Below are 17,823 nucleotides of genomic sequence, written 5' to 3'. Positions count from 1 at the left end.
CATACATACATACATACATACATACATACATACATACATACATACATACATACATACATACATACATACATACATACATACATACATACATACATACATACACACATACATACATACATACATACATACATACATACATCAACACATACATACATACATACACACACACATACACACACACATACACACACATACATACATACACACACGCACCGGCCATGCAGCCCAAAACGCCAATCTGCAGGTCCTTGTGCTTTGGGCGCTTGCGCTTGATGTGGGAGAGCTGGTCCAGTTTGGTCCACACTTTGGTCTCTGCGTTCTCGCGGATGGCGCACGTGACCAGCAGCACAATGTCCGCCTACACAGCGCGATCAGAGCGCAGCAGAATACATGAGCGAGGGAGTGTTGGAGAGAATACACGCGCGCACCAATGAAACGGCAATAATAACACTGAAAAGACAGAGTGCTGGGTGCGTTCCGCCCCACCTCTTCGACGTCTGTGGCCTTCTCACAACCTGCTTCCTTGAGGATGGACCATGCCAGCTCGGAGTCGTTCACATTCATCTAGTACACCAGCCAAGCAGGCGTGTGTGTGTGTGTGTGTGTGTGTGTGTGTGTGTGTGTGTGTGTGCATGGGCGGTTGCATCTATGAGCGCAGTTTTGTCTGAATACACACTCGCGTATGTGTCTGTGTGCACGCACACTCGCACACATACACGCACGCACGCACGCACACACGCACGCACACACGCACGCACACACGCACGCACACATACACACATACACGCACGCACGCACGCACACCAGCCAGCTGGATGCGGACCTGACAGCCGTAGGTTTGGATGAGAACACGCTTGCCGTCGAGGCGGCTCGGCGCGAGCGGGGGAAACGCTTGCTTGACTGTGCCTTGCCCCAGAGCCATCTCTGGCGTGGACCCAACGGAGCCATCTGGCGCCGGCATAAAGTCCTTGAGCTGCTTGAACGACTGTCGCCTGCGCTTCAGCGGCTTTCGCTGCTGTTGCGACTCATCTCCGCCAGTGCCTTTGGATTCGCTTGCTGTGGTTGTTTCTGTTGCCACTGCTTCTGTTGTTCCTGCTGCGGTGGTGGTTGCGTGTCCTCTTCGCCCCGCCAGTGCCAGGGCCTGTGCGGCAGCGCTCAACGGTGCAGCGGTGCTCAAAGCACCACCACCGTGCACTCTGGCCAGCAGCATGCGCAGCGCCATGTTGGTTGGTGGGTTTGTTGTGTTGCGAGCACGTTGTTTGTGGCTTTTCGCTACTCCTCCTATATCTGCTACTTTTTGTGCTGTCGCTTGCCTCAACTCGAAAACCACACCGCCCACCACACCACAACGACAGTCGTCAGCCCACGACGACAACACCCACCCTGACTGCCACTCCTCCCTCCACCATCCATCCACACAAGAGGCACACACACGCGTCTGTCCGTGCGACGTTGCTGTCTGCCCTCCGTCTTCCCTCTCCATCTCACCCCCAGTTGAAGCTTCATCTGAAATCACGTGGATCCTGCGGCGCCCTCCGCCTCCCCCCTCCTGCTTTTCGCTCATTGAGGTGTGGTGAAGCGCAAGTTTTGTTTTGATGTCATGTCATGTCACATCACAACAACAGCAGCAGCTGGTGTTTGTTTGTGCTTGTCAACTTGCACGTCTTGGGTGTGTGTGTGTGTGTGTGTGTGTGTGCGTCTGCTCTCCACGTGCTCCTCTGTGTTGCTCATGGCATCGCCTCCGTGTTTGCTCTCCAACTTTGTGTGGGACAGGTGGGAGCGCCGACACAGCGGGCGTCATGGCTGGACGCGGCCCCACAAATGCGGCGCTGAAGGAGCTGCAGCACCCGAGCAAGTTCATCCAACTCAAGGACCAGATTGGCAAAGGCGCGTACGGAAAGGTCTTCAAGGGCGTCCTGAAGAACGTCAAGCAGCTTGTCGCCGTCAAGATCGTGCCCATCATCGAGGATGAAGAAGACGCCATCGCCCTGGAGCTTCAAGTCCTGGCGAACCAATCCTCCCACCGAAACATCGCCCGTTTCTATGCCGCCTATCTGGATGTCAACCCAAAGGACGACATTCTCGGCGATGGCCTGCCCCAGCTCTGGCTCACCATGCAGTACTGCGCATATGGCTCTGCAACGGGGCTGGTCTCCTCCATACGCCGTCCAAAACCAAACATCCACGGTGGGTTGTGTGTGTGTGTGTGTGTGTGTGTGTGTGTGTGTGTGTGTGTGTGTGTGTGTGTGTGTGTGTGTGTGTGTGTGTGTATGTGTTGGGCGTGTGTAAATGTGTGTGTGTGTTGGGTGCTGGGTGTGTGTGTGTGTAGTTTGTGTGTGTGTGTGTGTGTGTTCTGGGTGTGTGTGTGTGTGCGTGTAGTTTGTGTGTGTGTGTGTTGTGTTATGTATGTGTTGTGTATGTGTGGTGTGTTGGGTGTTGAGTGTTGGAAATAGAGGCATGTTTGCTGTCCTTGTGACGCATTTGCGTTGTGTGCCTGTTTGTCCGTGTGTCTTGTTTGGTTGTCTGCTGTTGTGTCCCTTCAGTACAGACCATGCTGTGCCGTGCTTTTCACGCTCACGTTGCTGGTATCATGAACACGAACATCACACCTCAGACCCATCCAAGACACGCAAGCCGGGCTACCTGCCCGAGCCCTGCATTGCCTTCATCGCCAAGGAGTGCCTGCGCGGCCTTGAGTATCTCCACAGCAACAAGGTCATCCACCGTGACATCAAGGGCCAGAATGTGCTCCTCACACGCGACATGAACATCAAGCTCGTTGACTTTGGCGTGTGTGCGCTGCTGCAAGAGCAAGTGGGCCGCCGCGACACCGTCATCGGCACCCCGTTCTGGATGGCTCCAGAGGTCAGCTTGCGCCTTTTGTGTGAATGTGTGTTGTGTGTGTGTGTGTGTTTGCGTTTGTGTGTGTGTGTGTGTGTGTTTGTGTTTGTGTTGTGTGTGGTCTCTTGCGTGTGCATGTGTCTGTGACTGTGACTGTTTGCTTGTTCCTTGTGTTTGCTTGCTTGCTTGTTTTCTTGCGTGGCTGCTGTGCGCATGTACCCAACACTCACACCTCCACCTCCACCAACACCAACACCTCCACCATGCCCTCCTCCTCCCCACCCCTCTCCGTTGCAGGTCATCCTGTGCGAGACGTCGCCACCGGGAACGCAATCGTACGACTCAAAGTGCGACATCTGGTCCCTCGGCATCACCTGCATCGAAATTGCAGAAGGTACATGTGTTTTGCTTGCATGCGTGCTCTTGTTGCTGGCGTCCACCGAGTTTGATCAGCTTGCGTGCACTGTTTCAATCTGCAATACAGCCCGCCATTTTGGTTCACCCGCACCACCACCCCTATGCACTTCATCACCAGGCCACCCTCCGCTGCACAAGATGCCTGCCATGAAGGCGCTGATGAAGATTCCAAACCTGCGCGCGCCCACGCTCTCGTCCTCGCACAAGTGGTCGAAAACATTCCAGGACTTCGTCTACAAAGCGCTGCAGAAGAACCCAAAGAAGCGGCCACGCGCCCTGGAGCTGAGCACACACCTCTTTGTGCAGTCTGTGGATGAGGTGCAGGCGAAGGAGGAGCTGTTGAAGCTTGCGCACCAGGTGCTGCCGCCGCTACCTGATGATGACGAGCCAGAATGGTTTGGCGAGGAGGACGCAGGCGACGGCTACCACATCGACACCATGCTCTTTGACAGGTGGGCAGTGGTGCTATGATGAGTGGCATGCGTGCACGCTCTGGATGGGTTGCGTTGATGGGTTGAGGCGAGGGAAGGCTCAAGACATGCATAGATACAGAAGGGCCTTGCCATGCTTCATCTTGACATTCATGACACACACACACACACACTGACAGGTCGAAGAAGCTGCCGCTGCTGTCGAAGCAGACGGAATACGGGGACGCGGTGCGCTCAACAGACAACCTGACGGAGCTCAAGGACCTGGACACGGGCCGGCTCATCTCCATCTTGCGCAAGCGCTACAACAAAGACGTCATCTACACGCTCGTCGGCGACATTCTCGTTGCCCTCAACCCCTTTCACGACCTCGACATCTACACGGAGGCATACCACAACCTCTTCCTCACCACCACGCCTGTCAACCCGTTTCCGCACATCTTTGGCGTGGCTCGCCTCGCCTACAGCAACCTCAAGCACACGCACCAGAACCAATGCTGCGTCATCAGCGGTGAGAGCGGCGCGGGCAAGACGGAGACGGCAAAGTACTTTGTCAGGCACATCCTGCACATCATCGCCCACGACAGCACCGTGAGTCATGGCTGTGCTGGCTTGAGGAGGGTGTGATGGGGCGAGCTGTTGTGTTCTGTGTGTCGAGGTTGCATGTGTGCATGCGTGCGTGGTGTGTGTGTATGTGTGTGTGCGTGTGTGTGCGTGTGCATGCGTGCGTGTATGTGTGTATGTGTGTGCGTGTGCGTGTGTGTCTGCGTGTGCGTGTGTGTGTGTGTGTGTGTGTGTCCGCGCGTACTTGACTCGTGTTGGTGTGGGTTTCATGTCTGTGCTGGATTGCAACCCGTTGCAGTTGCTGTTTGCGCTTCTAAGTGTTCGTCCTGCCCTCTCCACTTTAACACCATGATCACCACCACGACCACCCCCACCACCACCATCACTTCGGACCACAATGCAATCAGGGCGTGTCAAACCGCAGCTTGGAGAAGCGCATCCAGGGGTGCAACCCCGTGCTCGAGGCTTTCGGCAACGCAAAAACGGTGTGTGTGTGTGTGTGTGTGTGTGTGTCTGTGTGTGTGTGTGTGTGTGTGTCTGTGTCTGTGTGTGTGTGTGTCTGTGTCTGTGTCTGTGTCTGTGTGCATCAATTTTCACAAAAGATGGCCCGTGCCCATGGCTTTCGGGCCACATTCCTCCACCGACACTCCACCTCATCATCCCCCTCCCCACTCCTCCTACCATGTGCACAGCTGATGAACGAGAACTCGAGTCGGTTCGGCAAGTTTGTTGAGCTGCGCATCAGCCCGGATATGCGCATCCTCGGCGCCACCGTCGCCCAGTACCTCCTCGAGAAGTCCCGTGTCTGCTTGCAGGTACAAGCGCTTGCGTGTGTGTGTGTGTGTGTGTGTGTGTGTGTGTGTGTGTGTCCATGCTTCCTTGCCTAATTCCCTGCCTTGCTGTTTTGCTGTTTGTTCTACCATGGTGTGTCTGTGCTTTCTGCTTGTATGCACGTGCCTTGCGCTTCCCATTTCGCCCTTCTGATACTCTTTCCTCTCCCCGCTGCGTGTGTGTGTGTGTGTGTGTGTGTAACAACAGGGTCCCGGCGAGCGCAACTTCCACGTGTTTTATTACGTCATCAATGGGTGGAAGGAGGAGTCGTACCGCAAAGCCCTCCGCATCACAAACGTGCGCAAACTTGCATGCACATGTGTGCACCTGCGCTTACTTTCTTCCTTCTCGTGCCCTCTTCCTACGCACATACTCACACACATACACACACTCGCACACACATACATCCTCACAAACATACACACACGCACAAACCACAAACTGGTGCAGGTGTACGACTACAACTATCTCGGCGGCATGTCACCCGAGGTGACACCGGACCACGACGATGACGACGGCCAGCGCGGCGGGAAGCGAAACTGGGGGAAATACAACAAGTTGGAGGGTCGCGGCCTTTCCAAACACACGCGCGCAAAGAACATGGAGAAGCTCATGCTTGAAAAGTACGTCGCAAACGGAAGGCGCTTTTGTGTCCTGCATTTTGTGTGGTGTTGTGCTGAATTGTGTTCGGGTACTTTCGTGCATGTATGAGAGTGACCTGTGCATGCTGTGAGTCGCTGTGGCGTGTCCCTGCCCTCTGAAACCCGGCTTCCCCTCCCGTAACACAAGCACACTCACACTCACACACACACACACACACACATACACACACACACACACACACACACACACACACACACACGAAATGGCGAGCAGGAAGTACCAGCAGATCCAGAAGGCGCGGTCTGGTGCTGAGCTTGAGGTCACGGGCCTTGAGAACATGAACATGGAGGAGGCCCTTGAGCAGTACACGGCGCTGCGACAGGCCATGCAGGACATCACGTTCACAACAGAGGAGATTCTCGAAATCAAACTCTTGCTTGCGGTGCGTTGCGGACGTTTGCATGGTCGTGTCTTGAAGCTGCGCTGATGAGCTTGCGTTTTGCTGTTGCGTTTGTTTCCCGCATACTTATCAAGTTCCTGTCGTTTGGCACCTTCTTACATCAACCTCCACACACACACACGCGCGCACACACACACACACACACAAACACACACACAACACACACACACACAACACACACACAACACACACACACACTCCTCCGCACACGACAACTTCCTGCTCTCCTATTGCTTGCCACCAACCCCAACCCCAACAACACCACAGATTGTGCTCCATGTTGGCAACATTGACTTCCGCGTTGCCGACAATGCGGATCATGCTGTCGTGTTCACGCCAGATGCGCTGGACCACGTTGCAAACATGATTGGCGTCGGCTCCATGGAGCTTGACAACGCCCTCACCACAAACGTCTCCATCACCCGCGGGGAAACCATCATGCGGCGGCTGCGGCCCCACCAGGCGCGCGATGCACGCGACGGCGCTGCAAAGGCCCTGTACAACCGCCTCTTTGCGTGGATTGTCACGCGCATCAACAACGTGCTCAATGCCGGTGGTGACACGCCGTCGCTCGAGATTGGCGTGCTGGACATCTTTGGGTTTGAGAAGTTCAAGATCAACTCGCTGGAGCAGCTGTGCATCAACATTGCAAACGAGCAGCTGCAGTATTTTTTCAACCAGCACGTGTTTGCCTGGGAGCTGGATGACCTCAAGGCGGAGGGCCTCAAGCTGGATGGTATCACCTTCGACAACAACAAGCCCATCCTCGACATGTTCCTGTCCAAAATGGGCATGTTGTCCATCATTGACGAGGAGAGCTACTTCCCAAAGGCCAACGACCAGTCCCTGGCCAACAAGATCAACACCAACCTGAAAAAGTCGCGTGGCATGTACGTACCGCCACAGTCGCAGCACAGTCCCATCTTCACCATCAACCACTACGCGTGTGCCGTCACCTACTCCTTTGAGAACTTCCTCGAGAAGAACCGCGACACGCTGTCCCCCATGATCGAGGCTGTGTTCTGCGAGTGCGGGGTCCCGCTGATTCGCATGCTCTTCCGCCACAACGTGGGCGCCACGGGCATTCTTGGCGAGGAGTGGCAGGCCGACGCAGACCGCAACCGCACCGCCACCATCTTTGCCTCGCTCACCCCCGAAGCCCTGGAGAACCACCAGCGGCGCGCGTCAAAGCCCATGCTGAACCGCATGAACAGCAGCCGCCGCAGCCGGCGCGACGACAAGAGCGGGTCCCTGCGCCGGTCTGCATCGCGCAAGTCATGGAAGCGGAGACGCAGCCGCGCGTTTATTGCGCCGATTGTGCGCCAGGGCGGTCGCAAGAACAAGCCGACCATCTGCGGGCACTTCAAGAGCTCCCTGGCAGACCTGATGAGCAAGATGCTCGCTGCACGCCCGCATTTCGTGCGCTGCATCAAACCCAACACACGGCAGGAGCCAAGAAACTTCAAGGAGGAGCAGGTCACGCGCCAACTCAACTACACGGGCCTCCTCGCCACCATCAAGATCAGGCAGCAGGGTTACCCTGTGCGCCTGCCTTTTGGCGAGTTTGTGCGCATGTATCAGATTGTGGGCTTTGAGCTGACAAAGGAAATTGCGCCTGTGGACGAGCAAGCCGCGTGCGTGCGCATCCTCTCGGAGCCGGGCGTCAGCTCGCTGCTGGCGAAGGTGGCGACCAAGAGCGGGCCCACGTGGCGCGGACAGGCGTGGGACGTGGGCAAGACGAAGGTGTTCATGAAGCACTACACGGCCGACGCCCTGCAGCAGCTGCTGGAGCACTTCCACCAGCGGGCGACGGTGATTCAGGCGCACGTGCGGCGGTGGCGGGTGCGGGGCCTGCTGCAGAAGCTGATTGCAGAGGCAAAGGAGAAGAAGAGGAGGGAGGAGGAGGAGAGGAGGAAGAGAGAGGAGGAGCGGAAGCGAAAGGAGGCCGAGGAGAGGAAGAGGAAGGAAGAGGCAGAGAGGCGGCGACGCGAGGAAGAAGAGAGAAGGAGGCGGGAGGAAGAGGAGGAACAGCGCAAGCAGCTGGAGCTTGAGGAGAAGCGAAAGAGGAAGGAAGAGAAGGAACGCAAGAAGCGCGAGAAGAAGGATGAGAAGGACCGCAAAAAGAACAAGTCATCTGCTGCTGCCGCTGCCGCCGCCGTGTCCAAGCCACCACCAGCAGCAGCCACGTCCCCGCAGTACCGCAAGCGCTCACGCGATGACGCATCTGCAGCAGCAGCTGCCGCCGCCGCCATCAAGCCGCGACGTACACACATCCGCGTGCCCAAGATGAGCTCGGCGGTGAGCGACAAGAAGGAGATGCTTGTTGCGCCGTTTGACAAGGAGGAGTTCAAGCACATCAGCATGCGGCTGGTGAAGAAGAACAAGATCCCGCCAGGCACGTCGCAGCTCAACCGATACATGAACATCCTGCCCAACCCGCGCACACGCGTGCGTCTGCAGCAGCTGGGCGAGGACAAGACGACAACATACATCAACGCCAACTACATCCACGGGTGGGACGGCGGCCACGGCTCGTACATTGCGACGCAGGGGCCCAAGCAGGAGACCATGGCTGACTTTTGGCGCATGGTGTGGGAGACAAACAGCAACACCATCATCATGGTGACGGGTCTGAAGGAGAAGGGCGTGGTCAAGTGTGCGCGGTACTGGCCCAAGGTGCTGTACAACGAGAAGGAGCAGCTTGGAGACATGCAGCTTGGGTACATGAACGTGGCTGTGCTGGAGGGCCGCAAGTCTGGCGGGTATGTGGTGACGAAGATCCGCCTGAAGAAGGACAAAGTCAAGGGCGAGCGCATCGTGATGCACTACTGGTACAACTCGTGGCCAGACCACGGTGTGCCCAACAACACCACCGCCGTTCACCACATGCTGGACACGGCGCGCAAGTGGTGCGACGAGCCCACGCGCCCGTGGGTCGTGCACTGCAGCGCCGGTGTTGGCCGCACGGGCACGTTCATCACCATTGACATTGGCATTCGCATGCTCAACCGCACGGGCAAGGCGGACGTGAACGACATTATTCGGGGCCTTCGCCGCGACCGCTGCGCCATGGTGCAGCACCCGGAGCAGGCCGCATTCGCCCACAAGGCACTGGAGGAGTAGGTTGCTGGCGCTACTTGGCTTTGTTTGTGTTGTGTTGTGTTCTTTGGTTGTGTTGTGTTGTGTTGTGTTCTTTGGTTGTGATGTGATGTGCTGTGTTTTGTGTTGTGATGTTGTGTTGTGTTGTGTTGTTTGGTTGTGCTGCGTTGTGTGTTGCTTGTGTTTCGTTGGACTTGTTATCCCACGCTGCACTCCACTCCCTTTGGTCCCGGCCCCTCACAATCCACACGCGCACGCTTTCTCTACCTCACTTGCACTGATATCGCGCCCACAGGTACGCGAAGGAGAATGGCGTGCAGCCTGAGCCGCTCGTTGGATCGTCGGATAACCAGACGCTGGTAGAGTCCATCATGAAGGCGCAGCAGAGCGTGCCGCCCAGCTTTGATCAGCACGACTCGCAACTGGAGGTCGACGAAGGCAGCGATGTAAGCACGGCTCGGTGTTTATTCGAGCACACGTCTATGCGCGCGCGCGTGCGTGTGTGTGTGTGTAAGTGTGTGTGTATGTGTGTGTGTGTGTATGATTGTATAACTCTGCATGGTTCTGCGTCCTCTCCCTCTCTTCCTCTCTCCCTCTCTTCCTCTCCCCCTCTCTCCCTCCCTTTTACGCTATCACCACAAACCACAATCACCACGATTTGCACCCACCCTCACCCATCACCTGTCACCTCCAACCTCCCAAACCATTCCTCTGCTCACAGGAGGTTGTGCCGCGCTGGCGCCTGGCGACACTGAAGCGACGCGAGGAAGAAGAGCGAGAAGAGATTATGGAGCTGGAGATGGAGGACGATATTGGACGGCGGCGCGCGCAGCGACTGCGTGAACGCCAGCAAGCAAAGGAGGCCATGAAGAACAAGGCACTGCAGCGGTGAGTGGTGTTGTTGTTTAAGTTGTTGTTGTTGTTGTTCAAGTTGTTGTTGTTGTTGTTGTTTAAGTTGTTGTTGTCGCCGCTACTTGCTCTGCAAGGGTCGTGTCTTCAATATTTTCACCAGCACTTTGTGCTTCGCTCGTGAGCGTCTAACGTTCCGCTATTCCCACAAATCACACACACGATCGACACACACACACACACACACACACACACACACACACACACACACACACACACACACACACACACTACGTGCAGGTTGGAGCTGCTTGAGGCCGGCAATCAGCAGGCGTTAATGTCTGATCTGAACATTCAAATTTCGCGGGGCGTGGCAAACACCATCAAGCGGAAGCTGGAGGACCTGACATTTGCCGACTACAGCAGTGACGAAGACGACGAAACACGCGGGCCCATGTTCGACTTTGACGAACGAAGCGACTCGAGCGATGGCGAGGACACCCTTCGCCCTGGCGGCATGCTGGCCGGTGTCGTGGACGAAGAGGACGAGGACGATGATGACTACCTGATGCTGCTGGAGCAGGAGGCAGAGGCGCTGTCACGCCCCGTCCACGCGCCACAGCAGCAACCGCAGCGACAGCACTCGTTCCCACACGCCGGCGTCCACGATTACGGTGGTGAGCGGGACTCGCAGGCATCGGCGATTGTTGCGCAGCTGCCGAGGCGCGACGAGACGGAGTGGAAGGTGAAGCCGCCACTCACGTGGAAGCCCCGCCACTGTGCAGACTGGCTTGCGTTTACAGCGCCGCAGCTGGACTACATTGCACGCGCGCTTGAAGACAATCAGGTGCACGGCGCAGAGCTGTTGAAGCTGAACGACAGCCGTCTCAAGTCGATTGGCGTGACAGATGCAAAGGACAGGAAGGCGTTCAAGACGTGCATCAAGCAACTCAAATCCGCCACACGCAAGGGGCTAGAGGCCGGTCAGTCATGCGCTCACCACACACACACACACACACACACACACACACACACACTCACAGAAACATGTGTACATTTGCTTGGGTGCTCTTACCAATGCTTGTGCTTCTCTGTGTACGCTGTGCTTGCGTGAACGCATGTGCGAGCCCTCAATCGGTCTCGTGCTGCGAGTCTGCCTTGAATGTGCTGTTCTGCTTTGTGTCAAGTCTCGCGTCGTTTCGTTCAACTTACACATGCACTGGTACACACAACACAACACAACACAACACAACACAACACAACACAACACAACACAACACAACACACACACAAACACATTACCGTACTTCACGCACGTTTTGCCAACAACGTACAACAGGCTATGCGCGGGATGACAGCACGCTTGCGAGCGACAGGAGCAAGGCCGAGGTGTACGTGGCGATTGCGGGCTTCCCAGGCCACCCGGGCCGCAACCAGCTCGCGTTCCGCGAAGGCGACCGCTTCGCGCTGCTGCAGGAGGTGTCGCCTGACTGGTACGAGATGCGCCTGCAGAGCACGGGGCAGACGGGCATGGTGCCTGCCAACTACGTGCAGCTTGTGCGCGGTGGTGAGCGCAGCCAGCACACGGCGGCGCCGTCTGTGATTGAGGCTGTTGCCCACGTGCAGGCCATTGCAGACTTCAAGGGCGCTGCAGGCCAGCTGCCGCTGATTGTTGGCGAGGAGTTTGCTGTGCTGCAGCGCAGGGACGCAAACTGGCTGCTTGCACGCAACCGACAGGGGCAGACGGGCCTCATCCCCAGCACATATGTGCGGGACGTTGACGCCAAGCGCAAGCTGCTTGTGCTGGAGGACTACCTTGCAGACGACGGTGTGCTGCTTGTGGCCAAGGGGGAGGTGGTGCGCCAGACGGGGTGGGGCGTCGACGACTCCATCGCCATCCACACGGCCGCAGGGCACACGCGCACGGTGCCGCCGAGCGTGGTTGTCGAGCACCACCCAGACTACGGCTTTGAGCGCGAGATGGAGGCTGTCACGGCGTATGTTGGCGGGCAGGGCAAGCTTGGCCTCACCCCGGGTGACAAGATCAAGGCGCTGACGCTACTTGCCACGTCGTGGGTGTACGGCTTCCACCCGCGCACGAGCACGTACGGGTTTGTTCCCATCTCCTTCCTGCGCGACATGTCTGAGGAGACAATGCCCATGACGGTGATTGCGCCGTACGACAGCCAGGGCCAGCCTGGCCACGTCTCTGTGCGCGTTGGCCAGCAGGTGCAGCTGCTGAAGGAGGTGAGTGCGGACTGGTGCGTAGTGCAGGTGTCGCCGCGCGAGCGTGGCCTTGTCCCGCGCGGATTCCTGGAACGCGCCCGCCAGGAATCGACAACAGAGGTGATGCGGGCAAAGCGTGCGTACGAGCACAGCACGTCGGGCTTCTTCCTGTTTGAGGACGAGGCTGTGACGGTGCTGCAGCAGTCGAGCGACGACTGGTACTACGTGCGTCGCTCCAATGGCGAGGAAGGCATGGCGCCCGCCCAACTCCTGCAGCCGGCCTCCGTGTTCTTCAAGGCCATCGCAGACTTCAGCGGGCAGCGCACGTCGTCGCAGCTGTCATTCAACCGCGGTGACATCTTCAACCTCCTCTCCTTCAAGTCCAATGACTGGCTGCAGGCCCGCAACTCCGATGGCCGCATCGGCCTCGTGCCCGCCGCGTATGTGGAGGAGGTGGCGCCGCCAGAGGCCTTTGAGCCCTCGCGAAAGGCCTATGTGCCGCCTGTCGAGAAGGGCCGGGTCGCCAGCCGCGCACGCGTGTTCTCGACACCACAAAGTGCGATGCCGACGCAGCAGCAGAAGCGGGAGTCGCTGGTGCGCGGGCCGAGCGTGCACCGGCTCAAGAGCGCCTTCAGCCGCCACGCCCTCCCTCTCCACGAGTGGACAAACGAGCACGTGCTGGACTGGCTGGTGACGTTGGCCATGGACACGGATGTTGTTGAGCGCGTCTTCCGCGAGCGCCGTGTTGATGGCGCGATGCTGGTCCGCTTGACCGACCGTGACCTTCGTGGTCTCGGACTCAAAGGCCGGCGCACCCGCGACGATCTCCTGCACGCCATTGAGGACCTGCGAACAACAACGGAGGAGAAGCGGGCCGCTGATGCCCACCCACACCGCGCCCCAAACAGGTGTGTGTGTGTGTGTGTGTGTGTGTGTGTGTGTGTGTGTGTGTGTGTGTGTGTGTGTGTTTGATTGATTGATTGTTTGTTTGTTTGTTTGTTTGTTTGTTTGTTTGTTTGTTTGTTTGTTTGTGTGGTTGCTTTGCATGAGAGAATCGATGCGTGTGAAAGTGTTGATAGCGTTGCAGTTTTGTGATTGTGTGCAAGAACACACAGGAGCACTCTGCAACCCTTTCCCCTTACCACTCACAGACTCACACACTCGAACGTGCACACACCTGCTACACCTCTCCGCTTGTCCCGTTTTGCTGTCCAACACTCCCAGCGGGAACAAGTCTGACTCGCTCCGCCACCGCGCGGCCTCTGCTGGTCTTGCAGCACAGCTCAACCAGCTGCTCACACCCGACGGCCAGAAGCACAAGGGCAAGCGCGGCAAGAAGGACAAGCAGGCCTTTGCTCTCGAGCTGGCACGCAAGTCCATGCGCCAGGCAGAGCGGCAAAAAGCAATGGACGAGTGGCGTGAGCGTCGTCGTGGTGATGGTGGTCTTGACTACGACGACGACCAGGGTGCTGATGCTGGCGCTGTTGGGCCCTACGACAACGGGTACCCGCGCGATGACTATGGATACCGCGAGGAGCAAGGGCGGGCACGGCGTCGCGGCTACGACCGGTCGCCGGGACGGTATGAGCGACACGGGCGGGAGCACCCACGTTACGGCGGTCGCTACGACTACGACGACGATGGCGACGACGATCGCGAGTGGTTCTGAGTGTGCTTGTTGGTTTACCTGTGTGTTTTTTGTGTTGAATGTGTACAGGGTGGTTGTTGTGATGTGAATGTGTTGGGTGTTGCTGTTTGTTTGCTTGTGAAATAGCCTTTCAAGACAGGTTGCATTGTACCCTAGTAGCGTGCGCGTGCGGTGTTTGTTGGGTTGATTGATTGTTCCCATTTGCTTCCGCAACGGCGTTTGCTTTCGTGGTTGTTTTTTGGTTCTTGAACACGCACGAGTACACGAGTTACATTTGGAGCGTGTCAAGAAACAGCTGCGCACACTGTGTGTGTGTGTGTGTGTGTGTGTGTGTGTGTGTGTGTGTGTGTGCGTGTGTGTGTGTGTGTGTGTGTACGTGTGTGCGTACGTGTGTGCGTACGTGTGTGTGTGTGCTGTTGCCTGTGCGCCTACAGGTCGTCGCCATCGTCCTCATCTTCGAGCACTGAGGAGATGGTTTGCGCCAACTCTGTGGGACAAGGATGACAATGGTGATTGATGAATGACAATGATGAGGGTGGTGAATCAGCACGCGCTTTGGTGGACAAGGAATGAGCCAACGCAAATACAAAGACAAACACGCCCACAGCCACACACTGCCCCAGATAAAGATGCATGCACACAAACTCCATCTCACCTGTCACGCAAGGAATGGTCGACACAAAGTCAATGTCGGCCATGACACCCTGTATCTCCTGGCGCGTGCACCCCGCGACAAACTGCACCCGACGGCAACGGCAGGCAAGTGCACAGAGGTGCGACGTGAGCACGTGGGGGAAAAGCACAAGCACACACACACATACACACACATACGCACACACACACGCGCGCACACACACACACACCTCGTCGAAGAAGGAGCGGAAGCGTTGGCAGAGAAGCTGTGCACACGTTTCACTGTCCTCTGTGTTGATCTGTTGCGACAGCTTCGACACAACTGTTTGCAACACCCGCTCAACTTCCTCAGAGAACCCGGCGTCAGGCTGCACAAAGAAGATGCGCATGCGCGCGTATGTGTGTGTGTGTGTGTGTGTGTGTGTGTGTGTGTGTGTGTGTGTGTGTGTGTGTGTGTGTGTGTGCAGTAGTGAGTGCGTGCGTGCGTGTGTGCAGCAGTGAGTGGGTGCGCGCAAATCCGTGCGCGCGTGTGGGGCAAGCGCCACAGCATTCAATGATATCGACAGTGGCACCTCACCAACACGTTTGCTCTTGGCGTACCTGACACGCCCTGACTGCCTCCTGAACCAGGGGAAAGGTTCGAGAGCTGTTGTCGGCGAAAACAAAGGCGTGAGTCGCTGATTTTCAGGGCGGAACGACACAGATGTAACCAAGCACACTCACAAGGTCGCATGCAAACACACAAACACACACACACAAGATAGCACACTCACATATATGCACACACCACTACCCACACACCACACACACAAATCCACACACATGCCTGCACACATACACACACATGGTGTCTTCTCACCTGATGAATGCCCGGGGAAGTGATGTGTAGTACTTGACGAGAGACACGGGTGAGAAGATGCGCTCACGCATGAGATGGCGGGTCAGGGTGGCGATTGTGCTGAACTTGCTGCTGAGCATGGCACCGATGACAGCAAGCGCTGCGTCCTGGCTCGCTTCAAACTTGGACACACGGCGAAGCACTGCAGCCCAGCTGTGATGCGAGGACACGTGGTTGGTGCGTGGCAGCAAGGTTGAACAGAGCATGTGAGGTGAAACGAGAGAGAGAGAGAGAGAGAGTGTGTGTGTGTGTGTGTGTTCATGTGCATGACTGTGCGTATTCGTGCGTGAGTGTGTGCGTGTATAGTGTGTCTGCCTGCGGGTATTTCTCGAATTGCGTGTGTGTGTGTGTGTGTGTGTGTGTGTGTGTGTGTGTGTGTGTGTGTGTGTGTTCGTGTGCATGACTGTGCGTATTCGTGCGTGAGTGTGTGCATGTATGGTGTGTCTGCCTGCGAGTATTTCTCGAATTGCGTGCGTGAGTGCGTGTTTCACTGTCTCACCGGTCACAGCGCCACAACACGTCTTCCAGCGCGTCCTCTTGTGAGAGAATTGCGATCCAAAACGCCGCAGACGGCAGCGAGTTCTGCGGGCAGGCAGTCAGTGTCTCTGGTGCACATGTGCACGTGTGCGCGTGTGCGTGCGTGGCATTGGGTGTTTTGTGTGTGGAACAAGCAGGATGGTTTCGGTGAGTGCGACGAGGATCTAATCTACGGATGAAACGCAATGTCAGATGCACACACGAGCGCATCAGCAAGCCAGCGAGCAACCAAAGGCGAGCGAGGACGTGCACACCGGAGAGGGCGTTAAATCCGAGCGAGGCGACGGTCCAGGTCTCCAGGGCCGCCATCACATCATCATCTGGTGGTCGCAGGTTGAGATGCACGTCAGGGCAAACCGTAGCGCAGCAGCCATGCACACAGGCACGCTCACGCGCGCATACACGCGCATATACGCACGCATGAGCGCTCACATCCACACACAAACACACACGTTTACATGCACATGCACAGCCTTACCTGAGCCATCAGTGGCGTTGAGGGCGGTAATGATGGCCTGTACTTCAGGAGCTGCGCGTGCGTTTGCGCAGATGGTGGTGGCTGTTGTATCTGAGGCCGGCAGCAGGAAGTGACACGTCTCCGGCATTTTCCGCTTTAGTTTGGACGACGAAGCGAAGCTGAAGGAAGGTGTGGTGTGAGTGTTGAACGTGAGCATGGACAAGTGTGCATGTGTGCATGTGTGTGTGTGTTTACGTGTGCGTGTGTGTGTGTGTGTGTGTGTGTGTGTGTGTGTGTGTGTGTGTGTGTGTGTGTGTGTGTGTGTGTGTGCGTGTGTGTGTGTGTGTGCGTGTGTGTGTGTGTGTGTGTGTAAGTGTGTGTGTGTGTGTGTGTAAGTGTGTGTGAGTATGTGAGTGTGCGCGCACGTGTGTGTGTGTGTGTGTGTGTGTGTGTGTGTGTGTGTGTGTGAAAGTACAGGGCTGTGCGCAAGTGTGGCTGTGTGAGTGCGTGCGCGTATGTGTATAGCTGGCATGAAGGTGGCGTGGCTGTGCTGACATGCGCGCCCCTTTTCCACAGCCAGGCTTGCGTCGCATGTAATCATGGCTTACGCTGTGCACATGTGGTAGATGACATCTTCCATGGCGCCCTCTTGCCGGCCAATGGCCTGGCATGCCCGCAACACATCCTCCACGTCGCGCTTCGTCACTCGATCCTGCCAAAGGAAACGAACAACCAAGACGCAGCATGATTTGCAGTGCACCTGCAGTGGACCTGCAGTGCACCTGCAGGGGCAGTGCAATGCAATTCGCTGGAATCACAGCTCATCACAAGTACGAATGTACACGCACATACGAATATGCACAAGCACATGCACATGCATATGTACATGTACATGATGTGCACAACGTACCTTCGTGTCAAGTCGCTTCACGTGGGACAGCAGCCCACGCCAGCCTCCCCTCATCGCTGCAGACAGCCTCTCAAATGAAGTGCAACGCACCCCAGCCAGCCAGTGAACAAGCGAAGCAAAGACAAACAAGCTGTGTGCAGAAGCGCTCAAAGTTGGGAAGAATGGGTGTCACATTCAATAATTTTCTGCACCACAACCACGCCAACCAGAAAGACACACCAACACACACGAACGCACCCACGATCTTGTCTGTCTCCATCCATGCATTCGCGGGGCAGGAGGGCTGGGGCAGGCAGTGGGAAAGCCACAGCAGCAGCGAGTGGGCGTCGGGGAGATGGCATAGGCAGAGGAAGTGGGAGAGGCAGTGATGCAGGTGATGGAAGAGAAGGTGAGTTGGAGAAAGAAGGCCACCAGCAAGC

The 17,823-nt window shown here is 56.9% G+C and overlaps 3 protein-coding genes across 3 annotated transcripts in view; 1 reads left to right on the top strand and 2 right to left on the bottom strand.

The window, feature by feature from the left end:
• PTSG_00650 (CDK5 regulatory subunit-associated protein 1) overlaps positions 1 to 1,282 on the bottom strand; it is a 5,576-nt gene extending 4,294 nt beyond the window's left edge. Inside the window, exons 1-3 of the mRNA XM_004998061.1 lie at positions 824 to 1,282; positions 487 to 564; positions 214 to 358 (exon numbers count right to left, since the gene is read on the bottom strand). Of these exons, the coding sequence (XP_004998118.1) occupies positions 214 to 358; positions 487 to 564; positions 824 to 1,222 (622 nt within the window). The 5' untranslated portion in view covers positions 1,223 to 1,282. The remainder of the gene's footprint in view (positions 1 to 213; positions 359 to 486; positions 565 to 823) is intronic.
• Positions 1,274 to 14,274, top strand: PTSG_11624 (serine/threonine protein kinase). Its single transcript, XM_004998060.1, has 17 exons — positions 1,274 to 1,568; positions 1,774 to 2,187; positions 2,615 to 2,865; positions 3,139 to 3,235; positions 3,377 to 3,710; positions 3,869 to 4,280; positions 4,661 to 4,738; positions 4,946 to 5,068; positions 5,292 to 5,381; positions 5,535 to 5,707; positions 5,961 to 6,129; positions 6,415 to 9,266; positions 9,542 to 9,692; positions 9,968 to 10,134; positions 10,396 to 11,078; positions 11,435 to 13,229; positions 13,546 to 14,274. The coding sequence occupies exons 2-17, from the start codon at positions 1,800 to 1,802 to the stop codon at positions 13,988 to 13,990; spliced, it is 8,208 nt and encodes a 2,735-aa protein (XP_004998117.1). The 5' UTR covers positions 1,274 to 1,568; positions 1,774 to 1,799; the 3' UTR covers positions 13,991 to 14,274.
• On the bottom strand, positions 14,189 to 17,569 carry PTSG_00647 (uncharacterized protein). The gene is made up of 10 exons (XM_004998059.1): positions 17,405 to 17,569; positions 17,103 to 17,206; positions 16,516 to 16,673; positions 16,292 to 16,357; positions 16,000 to 16,105; positions 15,462 to 15,653; positions 15,203 to 15,248; positions 14,833 to 14,970; positions 14,625 to 14,706; positions 14,189 to 14,456 (listed from the first exon to the last, which is right to left on the bottom strand). The coding sequence occupies exons 1-10, from the start codon at positions 17,456 to 17,458 to the stop codon at positions 14,398 to 14,400; spliced, it is 1,005 nt and encodes a 334-aa protein (XP_004998116.1). The 5' UTR covers positions 17,459 to 17,569; the 3' UTR covers positions 14,189 to 14,397.
• Between the last annotated feature and the right edge of the window lie 254 nt (positions 17,570 to 17,823).

This window comes from Salpingoeca rosetta (genome assembly GCF_000188695.1).
Source record: "Salpingoeca rosetta unplaced genomic scaffold supercont1.2, whole genome shotgun sequence".
NCBI classification, from domain to species: Eukaryota; class Choanoflagellata; order Craspedida; family Salpingoecidae; genus Salpingoeca; species Salpingoeca rosetta.
This window is presented reverse-complemented; position numbering and strand designations above follow the sequence as displayed.

Coding starts and splice junctions, on each gene's coding strand:
- PTSG_11624 (XM_004998060.1), top strand. CDS start 1,800: ATGGCTGGACGCGGCCCCACAAATGCGGCGCTGAAGGAGCTGCAGCAC. Junction 5,069..5,291: donor AGTCCCGTGTCTGCTTGCAG/GTACAAGCGCTT, acceptor GTGTAACAACAG/GGTCCCGGCGAGCGCAACTT. Junction 5,708..5,960: donor GAGAAGCTCATGCTTGAAAA/GTACGTCGCAAA, acceptor AATGGCGAGCAG/GAAGTACCAGCAGATCCAGA.
- PTSG_00647 (XM_004998059.1), bottom strand. CDS start 17,458: ATGAGGGGAGGCTGGCGTGGGCTGCTGTCCCACGTGAAGCGACTTGAC. Junction 15,249..15,461: donor CTTCCCCGGGCATTCATCAG/GTGAGAAGACAC, acceptor CGCCGACAACAG/CTCTCGAACCTTTCCCCTGG. Junction 14,457..14,624: donor GACCATTCCTTGCGTGACAG/GTGAGATGGAGT, acceptor CTTGTCCCACAG/AGTTGGCGCAAACCATCTCC.